Source organism: Bidens hawaiensis, unplaced genomic scaffold, assembly GCF_021521415.1.
Source record: "Bidens hawaiensis isolate Kalapana, Puna unplaced genomic scaffold, B.hawaiensis_p1.1 tig00007515_1, whole genome shotgun sequence".
NCBI classification, from domain to species: domain Eukaryota; kingdom Viridiplantae; phylum Streptophyta; class Magnoliopsida; order Asterales; family Asteraceae; genus Bidens; species Bidens hawaiensis.
The window spans coordinates 60,586-76,356 of record NW_027491526.1 but is presented as its reverse complement, the minus strand read 5'-3'; the positions used below and the strand labels follow the sequence as shown (position 1 = coordinate 76,356).

General features: G+C 38.1%; 1 protein-coding gene across 1 annotated transcript; it reads right to left on the bottom strand.

Moving 5' to 3' along the window:
* Positions 1–2,249: 2,249 nt before the first annotated feature.
* Positions 2,250–3,636, bottom strand: LOC143635461 (transcription factor MYB102-like). The gene is made up of 3 exons (XM_077103290.1): positions 3,444–3,636; positions 3,195–3,324; positions 2,250–3,060 (listed from the first exon to the last, which is right to left on the bottom strand). The coding sequence occupies exons 1-3, from the start codon at positions 3,574–3,576 to the stop codon at positions 2,259–2,261; spliced, it is 1,065 nt and encodes a 354-aa protein (XP_076959405.1). The 5' UTR covers positions 3,577–3,636; the 3' UTR covers positions 2,250–2,258.
* Positions 3,637–15,771: the final 12,135 nt, after the last annotated feature.

Sequence of the window (15,771 nt, the reverse complement as noted above, 5' to 3'; positions counted from 1 at the left end):
TACTTTCCTCGGGTTTTGATTGTACTATTTCACCGATGGTTCTTCTGGATCTGTGTTCTTCCACCTACAAAATGAACAACGCCGTTAACTTACCCCTCAGAAAGGGACAGAGGGGTCCTCCTTGGGGTAACCCTCCGGCGTGAGAATAAGTATGTGTAGGAGAAGATAATAATGTGAGAGTAAGGGAATCTCAAGAGTATTGCTTAATAGCTGAATACTGTATGATTGTGTGACTGTGTGTTTGTATGTAACTGACTGTGAGTGAATGTAATTCAATATGATTGAATGTGATATCACTGCCTGTAACTGTCAATGATTGAGTATGAATGTGTCCATCAAAGTGGAGTTGATGCTGTATTTATAGTGCTAGGGTTTCCACTGGTTGGGCTCAACCTCGTTGGCCTCCTCCAATCGCACTGCGCCACGTGTCCTCTGGGACACTTGGCGCTTTCTCGTTGGTTGTAATTACGTGGTAGCACATGTGTCATGCTGAGTTGTCGACCTTTCATTTGGCAGCTGTCAACATCAGCATATTCTTACTCCTTAAAAAGATGCCTTCTGGAAGGTTGTCTGACGTGCACAATCAAGGTTGCCCTAATCCTGATTTGGATAAGGACGAGGTCGATTATGTGCATGTGTGATATGCGCCAATCCTGAGGATGCGCGAGGTCTTCTCTTTATTCTCACGCGCAGATATTTCATGCGCAGATGTGATATGCACGAGCATGTGATATGCGCCGCGCGCTGGTGCGCCGCGCGCATATGTGATGCGCGAGCATATGTGTGCCTGGGCAGATGTGATATGCACGAGCATGTGATATGCGCCGCGCGCATATGTGACGCGCGAGCATATGTGTGCCTGAGCATGTTTTGTATGCGCCATGCGCATAGGTTTTGGCTTTGTGTCTTCATAATGTGTTTATCTTGTGGGTTGACCCGCCTTGCTCGGTGTTGAGGCGGGTACATACCTCTTCAGAAACCAAGTTGTTGATTAATATTATTTTTTAAAATTTTAATATTTATAGTGTGAAAGCCCAATGAGATAAACATTTTTAATTGTTCAAATTTGCTATTTCATTAGTTAAAAATTTAAAATTTGTTTTTTTCATCCCTAGGAATTTATTTATGTTGCAATTTTTGTCCACGTGGTTTTGTTTTCATTGTGATTTTCGTCCCTGTTGTTTGTTAAAATATGTTATTTCAGTCCAAGTTATGTTAACGAAAAGAAAAAAAGTTTGCAATAAAAAGGATAACTTCGGAACGAAAATAACAAATTTTAAACTTTTGCGTTGAACTGATAAATTTGAACAAACCATAGGTATGATTCCGTATGAAAACCATAGTTCACTTGTAACATAAATGATTTTGAGTGTTGTGATTGAATGCTTCACCAAGACTTTCTTCCTTCGTGCCAAACACACGTCTTCGTTTTTTACACTTTATTTTATGTTTTTATTTTATTGTGTAATTGTTTAAGTAATACTTTCTATATTTGAGAGGGAAAAGTCGGAGCAAATGATGACCATAAATAAAAGATTATTTATTCGCTCACGGGAGACCAATTATTGACAGTTTTTAATTGATTCACGGTTTTATAAATGATATTTAATAGAAATAAAAATAATGTAATATTTTGTTTGCCAATAAGCTCAATTGCATTTCATTTTTTTTTTTGAAGATAGAAGCATATACACTAAGTTATTTAACTGTTATGTACTTATGTGTAACAATAAACGCTATTGAACGTAATCGTGTCCTCAAGGACATCATGAAGATTGGACGTTCGCTTTTTATTCGTGACGTGGAGAGTTTAAAAATCCTGTAAGGTATAAATACACATGGTTTATTTATGTAAGTAGATTAGAAGCCGTTATTAGAAAAAGAGGTAATCGTGTGTCGTTAGTTTAGACGGTTTTTGTGTTTCCCTTCTTAAGTAAAGGAGAGAGGACTCGAAAGGATGAGTAGTGTGAGAGTGATCCACCATTGCATAGTCAACTCTCACTATACAAATTGGTTTAAATATTGTATGATACTTTTGAATAACTTTTTTATGTTGAATTAATAATCTATACCTTTCCACATTTGACAAAGCATCAATCAAAAATACTTAAAATAAAAGACATCATCAATAATGGAAACCTACATAAATACAAGAACTTAATATATATGTTGATATAATGAAGCAAAAATAATAGAAAGCAGGAATATATAAAAAAGAAAAGAACTTCTAGATTATGATCACGTATATAGTCATAAAATTACATAAAAACATTAGGATCCAAGATTTCTTGATACTCATATTTGAACAAGTTGCTATAGTTGCTAATTTCTCTATCATCTTCTGTGCTGCTTCCGTTAACATAGCTAGTCGAATTCGAGTTTGAGTAATTTAGAGAAGCCGGACTTGATGAAGGTGTCGATAGGTTCGGTAAATGCATGGGGACGTCAAGGTCGCTCGAGGTCATATTTGACTGAGGATCAATAATATGTTGTTGGTAACCTTCGTTGGCATTAATAATGCTATCAAGATTGTTTATCCAATCGTTTAAACTAGAAGTTTGTTGGTCAAAATGGGAAAAACTTGAAGGAAGTTGGTCAACATTTGGTTCCATAAGTTGGGTAGATTCATTAGCATATGGTGCACAATTAGTGTTATCCAAAGGGGCACTAGGGATATCTTGAATTAGTGTTTGGTGATCTTGGTTTTGAAGTTGGGGTAGATTGTTTTCTTGAACTTGATACGGATGCCCGAATTGGTTTTCTTGACCATTTTGTTGAACCAAGTTGCGGTTTTGGGTTTGTTGAGACGAGAGGAGTGTAGCTGCTAACCTCACGAACAAGTCAGGGTTCACAAGAGGTTGAACCCCAAACATGTTTGCATGAGACGAGTTATAAAAGGACGAGCTCAAAATAGATGAGACGTCTAGTAGATCAAGCCGTGGACTGTGTGTGACTGGATCAATTCCCATACGAAGAAGTTTCTTTCTAATATGAGTGTTCCAATAATTCTTGATCTCGTTATCTGTTCTTCCTGGTAATCGAGCAGCAATAGAAGACCACCTGTCGAATCACGAAACATCAATGATTAGAAAATTCTTGACATATATCAAAATTCAAATCTTCAATAAAACTCTTTCTATAAAATAATATAATGTTGCTTTCATGACCTAACTAATGTAGATTATGTAACATACTTGTTCCCTAAAACACGGTGTAGTTGAATAATTGTTTCCTCTTCTTCAAACGAGAACCTTCCTCTTTTAATATCTGGTCTAAGATAATTCGTCCATCTTAACCTGCAACTCTTTCCGCACCTTTGTAACCCTACACACCATCAAATTGAACCACAACATGATCAATAATCACATATAGGTAGAACCTTAAAACCTTAAAACAGTAAAAGAAGAAAATGATTTCGCTAGTCGATAAGTTCAAGAACTTACCAGCATTCGCAGGTAGAGTTCTCCAATTTCCATAACCATTCTTTTGAATGTAATCAATAAGTTTTTGATCTTCTTCCGCTGTCCATGGACCTTTCTTTAAACCATTCTTTTCACAACAAGGTGATCTTCCCATAATGTTGATCAAGTTGTGTAATGTAATTGATTGTATGTTTGTTGTTTCCAAAAAGTGTTATTGTTATGTATGTTGAGTGTGTATGTACTAATGTGTTAATGTGTTAATGTGTTATATATATATATATATATATATAGACACATGTGGTAGGAGAAAGAGACAAGAAACAAAAGTGGAAGTCAAAGGGGGTTCGGTGGCCGTCCGCTGTTGATCAATATGGCGACGTGTCCCCTCTTTTAAAGCCATACACAAAAGCACACGTAAAACACACACTTGTGTGTGTATCTGTGTGTGTATCTATGGCAATAAATGTTTTACAAAGTCAAATACCTTTTGAGCTTCTAGTAACTTTACATATATGTCAAGGTGGTGCTTAAGGAAAATGTATGACAATAGAGTGATAATGGGATCACGGTTCGAATACATACTCATATACCCACAACGATGTTAACGGATGTAATATTGACGTATCTTGAACAAATAATCTGGTTGAGTTAGAAAATTTTGAACAAATAATCTAAATGGGTCGAACTCAATACATATGCATTTTTTTGATTTTTTAGATAAATTGTACTACTGAGAGAAAAAGCTAGGTGAGCCGAGGCTGTTTGTACTAAAAGGCAACGAGCAATACTAATCGACCCTATTTGAGTAAAATTAACCCTCGTGAACTCACAATGAGCAATCCTGACCGTTATGCACCCTCTTCAACTGTCACTAACCCTTAATGCGAGTTTGTGATGCCTATATATTACCTACATATTTTTGTGATGTATCTAATGACACTCGAGTGAATGATGATATACGATTACTTGATGTGTTGCGTTTTTCTTATAAAGTTCATAAATTGATTATACATCGATATATATGTTGTGTATGCCATGTTGATGACCTTTTTTTCCCTAAAAGTATATATCACACTTCAAAAGGTAGCTAGGTACTTAGTGTTAAGATATAGTAAATTAATTAATGTCATGTAATTAAAAGCCATAACAAAGTAGCATAAAAGTATGGTTGTTAGATTTTGATATAATATGTAATAGTCTGGTTTTGCTAAATAATATTCGTGGTTCCATAAAAATTTAGTAAAAACTTCATATTTATACTATTTGCTTTGAGTAGTTTTTGAAAATGAGTCAAGCTGCTTAGGAGATACTCGAACTCGGATCAATGAACAAAGCTCTAAACGAGTAGAGTTTTTTTAAGCTTGAACCGAACCTCACTATGAAATAAAACTCGTTTAATTATCGGGATCAAGCTCGTGTCTTGTATGAGAAGCTTGTTTAGACTCATCGAGTCTTAGCGAGTCCTATGTATTTTAAAGTATTTCCTATTTTGGACTCCTATATAATATATTAATTTTATATTGCACAACCGAGATCGAGCCAAACCTGACTGTAGTTTAAGGTATTACACGAGCTCAAGCCGAGCTCAGGCTCATTAAAGTTGTTTTTTTTTCCAAAATATATAATAATAATTAAAGACGTATATAAATTAACTAAATTATGAATTAGCCAAGCCCGAGTTTGAAAATACAACTCACAATCTGAGCTTTAGCTTAAGCTCTTTAATTTAAGTAAAAACGAGCTTGAAAGCTTAGTCGAGCTGGGGCTTGAATTGGCATATTTACACCTCCATTAATTTACTGTTTACAAATTACGTAAACTATTTGAAATGATATAAGAATAATAATAATGATAATACAAACAAAATAAAAAAAACACACGTTTCCGGCGGAGTGGGGTGGTGAATGGTGTGGTGTCGTGGTACGGTGCTGGTGGTCAATGGTCAATGGTTTACCAATAGCTTTCTAATCGATTAGATTCATATTAGCTGTGTTTGCCAACACAAAAGAGCCACGTACGTATGTTATCCATCGGCCATCACATTCACAACTCTTTTTTCACTAAAAGTTGTATTTTAAAACGCAAGAAATATTATTATTACAAAACAAAATATCAATTAATTTAAACAAAAATTGCATGCATGATTGCATGGTGTTTTAACTTTATGCATATATAGAGTTGTTTATTCTAACTATACTTCAAACTTTATAGTAGACTAAGCTAAAAGGTAAGCTTAAGAAAAGGGTATTATAAATAATAAACTTGTATTAAATAATCCAACAAAGTATATAAAATATAAAGTGCATTCATAAATACTTTGTTTTTAATTTAAAAGTTTTTGCAAGCAGAATAAAAAATCGAAATTGACGAACTACATAGAAGATGAACGTTGTTAAATTTTCATTTTGGTTCGTCTAGAAAACATTAGGTTCTAAACAAAAAAATGTTTGCAAAACACAGTGGTTATCGTCATGAATCAGAGATTGTTCATTATTTAAACATCAAATCAATGTTGGTTTTAGGAGATCTCGAAATTCAGTTTCTAACTTCAGTTTAAGCGGCTCTAAAACGACTCTCAAAGACCTATAAAATCACTACTTAATGCCGACTTTCCATCGAGGAACATCAAAATACAAGATTGGAACGCATACAAGAGCAAATGATTTAGTTAAGATTATAATGTTTTTTCCTGATTTTTTGAATTTAATTATTAACCTCAACATTCGTAATAGTCAGCATCAATTCACCAGCTATGCCGAAAAACCTTCAGTATCAATGGTGACAGGTGAAGTTCTTGCTCGGGACGGATGGAAAAAACATCATGTCCCGACTCCCGAGTATTAACCGTGAGACCACTTTGTAATCCTAGTTAAGATTCATATAATGTTTTTTATCATTTATCTTAATCTATCCAGGGTAGGACTAATTAACATAGGATTCACCGGTTAACATCAAGGTCAACATTCATGTGACGTCATGTATGCCATCACATATTGTTAAATTAATGATAACAGAAAAGGTTGTATTATATTAGAAGCCTATTTAACAACACTATTGTTACATGTATTAGTTTATTAGCTACTTAAGGTGAAAAAATGTATACGAAAGTTGACTTTTTTATACTCCAAACATTTTCATTGTGGATTTTGAGTCTCTGGCCACCATCTTCATTCTCCACGTTGTTTCGAAGCTTTCTAGCATATTCTGTTAGGCAAACCATAACCATATATGTTTTATTTTATATTATATATCTTTTGAACTAATATTAGTCACTAATCATAAATTCAAACCTTAATATGGTCAACAAATTTAAAATACATATATACCTACAAAAGGACCACGTACTTATTATAAATTACTACACACTTAAATAAAACTTTCGAAATTTTGAAATGGCAATAAATACAAAAGTAAATTAGCAGTTTTTCAAGACTTTAAACATTTATATATTTGAGCAAGTGTGAAGTGTCATGTGAAACCATTGAAAATTAACTTCCACAACTCAAAAGTCTTGACCAGTCATTAGCTCTCCGTATTTGGTCAAATATTAGTTTATTCATCAAGAGCATAATTCATTTATAATCAAGTTTGTTTATCATCCCAAAATAGCATGAGTAAGCACATTAGTCACTATTAATCTCTATTAATTTAAGAATGCATCAAACTTTCATACTCGAATTGGGTAAGGCCAGCAACAACTAGTCGAGTTGGTTGAGGATATCGACGAAAGATTTGTTAATTACTTTATATAGTATTAATCCAACAACCATTGAATTTGATTTAAGAAAATATATATGTGTATAATCTTGATGTGAGATCCTGACCATGTGATGTAAGCTATACTTATATTATTGGTTTAATTAACCTAATTGTGTGCTATGTGTATGGTGGATATGATCATTTGCTATTGTATGAGGTGCCAAGTTGACTGGAGGCAGGATTCCGTAACACATAATTATTCTTAAGTGTGTGTATCCAAGGGTATAATTGCAAGTATTCAGTATTGTATTGATAGTTGTAATTACATTTTTACATATTAGAGAGAAGGTTATAATATAATTAACATATATTTATATAATACTAACTCTAGCATCTACTAATAGCATTGTGTCTAACACACATGCATGCATATGTGTAGTCTTGAGAGTTGACATATATTTTGTTTATGTAAAATGTACAAAATCACACGCATTAAAATAATAACACATTTATATCTATAATTACACACCACTATTATAGTTATAATATAATAGCACACAATATAATGTAAATGTATAAAGTTAGAAGATACAAAGAGCTCGAATTTATACAATACTTAAAAATAATAAATAAAGTAATTATAAGTTACATGCACATACATAGATAAATGATTAAAATTTTCAAAATACAAATAAGCTGTTTGTTTATTGTTTATTGTTTATTGTTTATTGTTTATTGTTTATTGTTTATTGTTTATATGCGTGTAAGAGCTACAATGATTTTTTTTTTATAGAAAAATAATCATCAATAACAAATTAAACAATTCAAAGTTGTCTTTTATATTCTTCTAACAATATAGCCTTATTTAATAAAGCTCGCCTCTCTCTATATATAATCTTAATTAATCATTAACACTTAATATACAAATGCAACTTCATGCATAACTAATATTATTTGTATGCATGTTAATCAAAGATATGTGACATGTAAGCTAACACATATAATAATGTGTGTGAAAGTGGTGCCTCTCGTTTGTTTATGCCCTAAATACACCTGGAATGAAAAAAGTGAGAGCGTGGCATAATGTGATTCAAAGAAATATAATATAGATATACATATACATTATTTATATATATGTAACGTAATATTCATTTTAAACTACTGCATGGGTAGATGAACCACTAAGATTCAAGATAACCTTGATATCTTAGCTGTCTCGTTTACGTACTTCCATATTATCCCAGTTTTAAGACCACCTGCACCAATCAAAAGCTGGTGTTATATATTATTTGTGCATGATTTCACGTATATTAACAGATTCAAGATTCGGATAATCTTTAATAATAGCCTAAACTGTTTCTGGAAAGTTCAGAAACATAACTAAATATATAATTAACAACACATTTAGTAGAATATATATTATACCAAATTACTAAACGAATTCCAAATAATATATTATCTCGAACAACTAGCAACACCGCTCGGCCCTAGTAATTTTACATTTTTTATTTCTTGTACAATACTAGCTAGCAAAGTTATGTGAAACGTAAAATATCATCAAATAACATAATCTTATTGTGTCGATTGTTATTTGTAAAGTGTATTATTCTTGAATCTCAGTAGCATTAACCTAGTGCATATATGTATAAGTAACCTGAAGAAACACGGATCCACTCCCCGGGTATGGGTCCTGGATCCAATAAGTCCACATGGTACAATATGATAACTACCACCACGATATGAGTATGACTAGGGCTGTGCAACGGTTCAGAACCGCGAGAACCGAACAGGAACCGGAACCGAACCGGAACCGAAAATGAGTGAAAGAGAGAACCGGAACCGGAACCTAATATAGTAAACCGGTTCGGTTCTAGAACCGCTAAAACCGGTTCTCGCTAATCGGTTCTAGCTAGAACCGGTTCGATCGTTTATTTATCAAATGAGTTATGCAAACTTTGCAAATTGCAAAACAAGTTTATACAATTATACGTCTTCTTTCACGGTAAAACTAATTTAGATTACAACATGAACATCCGTTATATTTTTTATTTAAATCTAAGTGTTAAAGTTAAATAAATCATTGGCAACGATAGATTAATGGAAGATTATATCATTTTATACTAAATTACCTTGATAGCGTAAATAAAAATTGATCATGGTTACTAGGTCTTGAACGTAAAGAAAGAAGATCTGAATTAAAAAATGATTGAATGAATGTCGGTTAATAAGTTACTTTATAAAAATGGGGATTGGTAAATTTATTTAAAACATTTTGAATATTCCGGTTCTTCGGTTCCAAGTCTAGAACCGCCGGTTTTACCCGGAACCGAACAGGAAACCGTTTAATGCAAATTCTGAGAACCAAGAACCGAACCGGTACACATATTAGCGGTTCTGAGGCATCGGTTCGGTTCCGGTTCCTCGGTTCTGACGGTTCCAAACCGTTTTTTGCTCACCTCTAAGTATGACCTCCTAAAGTCCAATGACCGGAATCTGCAAAACAGACACCGTGAGTCTCGTTACAGGAAGGACCAGAGGGGGGTCTTCCTGTAACCACCCTCCGGCGTGAGAATCAGTAGCGTTCGTAATGAAGAAAGTACTGAAGTATAAAGACTAAGTGTAGTCAGAATGTAGGTGAGTGAATGAATACCTCATACCATTTAACAAGGTATTTATAGCCGAAGGATGAAGGAAGGTGATTGGGGCAGCTGTCATCTTCTAGAAGATATCTGATAACCGTCCGGACACGTGTCCTCTTGTGATAGGTTGAGCTATACGCCTCATGTACATGAGTATAACAACCTGGACACGCGTCACCAAATGATAGGACGGATCGCACCTTGGCCATGTGCACGGTTATAACAACCTGGCCAGGTGTCCTTTATTCATTGGTTAGTATGTCACGTATTCCCCAAGTTAGAATCGTAAACCTTCTTCCAGAGAGTACTTGAGTGATGACAGCTGTCCCGCTAGCACTGTCTTCCGGTTGTTTTAGGCGGACAGATGTCCTATCCTGCGGATGACTTTTGAGGATGCTAGGATGCTTCCGCGTGTGTTATGAGGATGTTCCTCCTCGATTGTGACATGCGGGTGATCCATGTGTCCCGCGGGTGGCCTACAAGAGGGTTCTCTATGACCCTCGGGGTGGTACTTAAGGGTATTTGAGTCTTTTTGGTACCCTACCTCTACAAGTCCCCCCAGTCCAGTGTTTCTTCCGCATGAAGTCTTTGTGCGGGTGAAATTTTGGACTTAATGTATGTTGGGGATTTTTGTTGGTCGGAGGTTAGGTAGAAAAGATCTTCTGTTGGTATAGATAATCATGAAAAAAGGACAAGTTGACCACTCGCAGGCGCGTGAACAGATGATGGAACATTTTTGACGGCTGTCACTGTACCCGATTGTACAACTTTTTTCTCTTTTTCGAATTTCCCACGTGACGTGGCAATCACTGGTTGGGTGATGATGTTCTCTCTACTGTTTATATCCCATCGTTTCCTTCCCCTGGTTTCATAGCCAGTTTCCCACCACCTGGGAAAATGGCTGTGTATGCTAATTATTTTGTTTATGAGAATTTCCGTTTTCCCATTACAAAATTTCTCGAGAGAGTTTTAACCGCTTATGGAATCCATTTATCCCAATTGCATCCGCGTGCTATGATGTGAATTCGTCACTACGAATTTGTATGTATAGCACGTGACATGATACCCCATATTGACCGATTTCCAGTTTTTTATCGCCGTGCTAACCTCAACGGTTGGTATACATGTCAAGGGTTTTCTGACCGGAGTATCGGTTATGAAATTGAGAAATTATCCACAGAGTGGCGCAACAAGTTTTTTTTGGATATTTGAGGATGTGGTGCCTCTGACCATGGTTCGCCGCCCGGTGAAATATGCTCTTCCGGAGGTTGTTACAGTCGCTCATGAGGGTCGTGAGTGGTATCGTGTGCTTACCATGGAGCCCTCGCCTATGCTTGCCTTACCGGAAGAAGCATTAGTGTGGGCAGGCATGAGTCGTCTGTGGCCAACGGAATTCATGGAGCCCATTTTTATAGATCTGCATGAACGTAAGTTCCCTTATGTTGTCTCTTCTCTTTCTTGAAAAGTTTAATGATTAAGATTTTACTTTTCAGGTCGGAGTTCAATGTTTAATGTTCTTTTTGGGGACAGGGGTTGCGTCCGCAAGAGTATTCGCGAGGCGGGGGACCAACCTATACTTGACAAAACTAAATCTCAATTTTTGTTTCCGAAGAAGGTTCGGGCTGAACATGTAACTTCAAATGCCACCTTTGAAACAGGTGCGTATGTTCTAAACCCTCCTCCCTTTACTGCCGTTACTTCCGACGGAACGATTGTCATCTTATCATCAAGTGATGATGGTGATGGAGATGTTTCTCAGTTTTCCGCTTCGGAAGAAGAAGAAGACTCTGATGAGGGTACTTCTGAATTTTCCTCTGTCTCGTCTTTGTTAGCAGAATTGGAGAGAAAGAAAGCTTTTGTAGCTTCTCAGACGGATCACACAAATGTGAAGGCTGCGAACACTAAGGCGGGGCCGTCGAAGAAAAACGGAAAGTGCACCGTCCCAAGAAGCCGCAATATAGCCTTGCTGACCGCATTGACACTGTTGAAGGTATGTGTCAACCTTTAAAGATTGTGTTCTTTTATAAGTGTTTAACTGAGTGTAACTTTTTATGTAGATCCGTTGATATTTAGTGTAGATATATCTGAGAAGTTATCAACACCAACTCCTCATACTGAAAAACCATCATCTCCTTCTCCAAGGGAAGATGTTGAGACTAAGTTGTCTATTCCGCCAAGTGACCTTAATATAGAGGGTCAGTCGACCCTTTCTCCAACTGAGACTATTGTGGAAGATAGGGTGTCGACCCCGCTAGCTGATACTTCAACAGAGGGAGCTAATATCCAGTCTGAAACTGATACTCGTTTTGACTATCTTTTTCAGGCTGGAGGTGGTACTGCTGATCAGCAGAACAATCCTGCTGTGAATGAAGAAAATGTTAGGAATGTGGAGTCTCCTCCTCCACAACAACCGTTTTCTACCCCAGCTCGCCTTAAACCTTCGGGTTCTCGGTACTACGGGGATACGGGCCTAGGTGACAATCATGAACTGTTTGTTCCTCCATGGAATATTACCAATGTGTCCCGATTTTCTCATCCTAGGATCTGTATGGACTTTGTTGAGCATTGTACGCCACCTGCCGAGATGACGTATCAACGTGACCTTTCCCGCCATGACCTTCATACGAATGTTGCTTATCATCTGGCTAATGCCTTAGCCGGTAGCCAGGATGTCTTAAGTGAGTGGTGTACTCTAAGCGGGAAGGTGGGGGAAGCTCGCCGGGCAGCCGAGGTTGCCAAGAAAGAAGCTGAGGAGCATCGTATTACTGCCCAGACCGCTAAATGGAGACAATCCGACGCGGAAATTGCTCTTAAGAGTGAGCAAGATCGCAATGCTGAGGCTGCTCGCCGATGGAAGGAAGCGTGTGAAAAGCAAAATTCCGTTCTTGAAGCTGCTCAAGCTAAGGCTCAGAGGGAAAGAGACGAGTTGACTCGTGCTCAAGAAGTTAACTCTTCATTAGAGAATCAAGTAGCCCTTCAAGGTGCACGGATTCACGATCTTGAAGCGGAGCTAAAGTTGCAGAAGGAGCGGGCCAAACTTAAGGATCAAAGTGCTACTGAAATCCAGGCTGCCTATGACTCTCTCCTTCAAGCTCATGAGGAAGCTACTGCGGAAACCAAGGAGTTCCGAGCGCGGGCGGAACGTGCGGAACAAGATCGTCAATGTTCCTTACTCGGGGAGTTGACGCTGTAAGTTATGCTTTATCACTTGTTGTTTTACTCTCACCATTTGATACTGGGAACTCATGTTTTTGTCTCAATAGGTTGTCCGCCATATCAAAGGAAGTAAGGAGCTAAATGACAGTTTTGCCAATGTGATGGCTGCTTCTTCATCACTTGGGCGTGTTACGGGTTTCCATGAAGGAGTGAACTACGCGCGAGGTAACCGCACTTTTAAAGATCATCCGCTCTATGGCGTAAACGTCAAACAAGACCGTGTTAACCGGGTTAAGGAGCATGACACTTTAGTCTTCCCTCTACAAGATGTGCTTCCGGAATTTGCTTCCGCATATGACGGCGTACAACTTTTGAAGACCTATATTGGGGAAGACTCTGAGGATGACTCTTCGGAAGACACGTCATTGAAGGCTCCGGAAGGCCCATCGGCTTCAAACCCTTAGGATAAGCTTAGATGTTTTGTATCTTGTAATTTTTTCTTTTCCTTCTTGTAATTATTTTTTGGATAATTAATGAGGACGGTTTCTTTTGTCATTTGTGGATATTTTACCTGTCTGATGGAAATATCTTTAGAAAATACTTTTGATATTTTACATCTCTCTTTTGAGTGTTTGAAAGTTTTGGATAACTATGTTGACGTGGCGGAGAGAGAAATTTCTTGAGGGCAACTGACAGGACGTGTATGACGTCGTTGACAGCCTTTTTGCACTATCTTGAATTTCCCGCCTGACGTGTCAGCCATCCGGTGGTCCGCGGTTTCTCTCTCCTCTGTCATTTTATGGATCACATTAATTGCGATGAGTATAAATACAACCCTTGCGATCTCCATTTAAACTTTATCACTTTCAGATTTCTTCTAAACATTCGAGACTTTTCACTCTTCTCTGAGATTTCTTCCCCCTCTGAGGCTTTCTTAATCTTTTTAAAATTGAAATGGCTAAAGAAAAGAAAAGTACCCCTACTATCAACGAGGTTGAAGTCTGCCTTAAAGAAGAGGATTATAATGACGTTGTTAACGTGTACGGACTAACGACGGAGTAGGAACCGGAGTGGCCTGTTAGTGGTTCTATCGCCACTAGTCCTCCTCCAAAGAAGATGGCTATCTATGTGGATCATTTTACCACGAGGAACTTCCGAATTCCGATTACCAAATTTGTCCAATCGGTCTTAACAACTTATGGGATTCATCTGTCCTAGATCCATCCCTTCGGGATGTTGAGGATTCGACACTTCGAATTCTGTTGCTAGACTCGCAACCTTGAACCAACTGTTGGCATGTTTGCCATTTTTTATAAGATGACATTCCGTGATGGATGGTACAGCTTTGCGTCTGTGGAAAAGAGGGTTATAGGCATGGATTGGCTTCGTAGCCTCCATGGCTGGAAACCAAAATTTTTCTGGATTCGGGAGGATGTGATTCCTTACGCGATGCATAAACGAAAGGCGAAAGAGACTATGCTGGTGGTTGTGGCTATCGCTCATGAAGATCAGGCATGGTACCAAACACTGATCTCCACACCGACTCCCATGCACCCAATCCACGAAGGAGCGATGGTATGTGCAAAGATGAGCCGTCTGTGGCCGTTTCCAAATCTGGAACCGTACTATGAGGAGACCAATAAGAGTAAGTTTGTTGTTATCTCTGTTTTGTCATCAAGTATTCTCTAACTTGGTTTCTTGCTTTGTGTAGGTGAAGGTTCCGCCTTTAGCACTTTGTTGGATCGCGAGGGCGGGATGATGGTACGCCGCCCAATCGATAAAAGGGGAGCGCCCTTTCTTGAGCGCACCCGTCCTAACTTTGTGTTTCCCACTGCATTCCGCCCGGAACCCAAAGTTTCCGAGGCGATGTATGCCAAAGGTGAGGCATGTGTTAAAGATTGCATCCAGAAAGGTGAGGGCATTTTGAAACCCAAACCTGTGACTGCTATTACTTCCAGCAGAGTGATTGTGCTCTTCTCGTCTAGCGAGGAGTCATCACTTTCTGGAGAAATATGTTCGATTGATGTTAACAAAGTTGTGGGCTCAAATGCAGGTCTCACCCGTCAACGAGCTGCGTCCCACCAGACAGTAGATCAAGACGATGCTACCACTGTAGCATAAGGTAAAAGGCCTGTTTCTGAGGATGTCACTGCTGAGGGTGATCGTCCGGTCGTTGACGCGGGCGCCTCCAAAGTGGCGGGGAAGCGCAAGGTTAATCCGGTAAAGGTTATCTCCAAGAAGAAAAAATCTAAGAAGACAAATCCTTCCGCCTTGGAAGCCCGGTTGGAACAACTTGATGCATAAGGCTCATCGTTAGGTACGCAAAGTCTACCTTATTTTTTTATCTGTTTTGAATTGGAATGTTTCTAACCCATTGTTAATGCATTTCAGTGGGTCTGGATAACCTTTCTGAAGGTGTTTCCGGTTAGAAAGATTCACCTGTTCGTCCGCCACCACCATTTCCTAATACTGTTGAGAATCCGGTCATTGTGACGGATGATTCTCCATTGAAGAACAATGGGGTCGACACCACTGATCCTGCCAAGATGTCGCCTTCTCATAACATTTACCATTTCAGGGATCAAGGGGGTGTGAGCACATTTCCTTACGCTTCTCAAACTTCTCCCACTCCTGAGGAGGAAGACCCTACCCCGCATCAACCTAATTGGTCTTTACGTTGGGATTCGACATTCCGTGACGTGGACACATGTTTTGAATTTCTGCGGGAGAGTCTTCCGCATGGTGAAAAGGAGAGACGTCGCCTTAGTATCCGCCAAGAATTGCTGAACTCCCATTCTTATTACATGGCGAATACTATGTCCACTACCCATGAGATAACCAGAGACTGGTTGGCG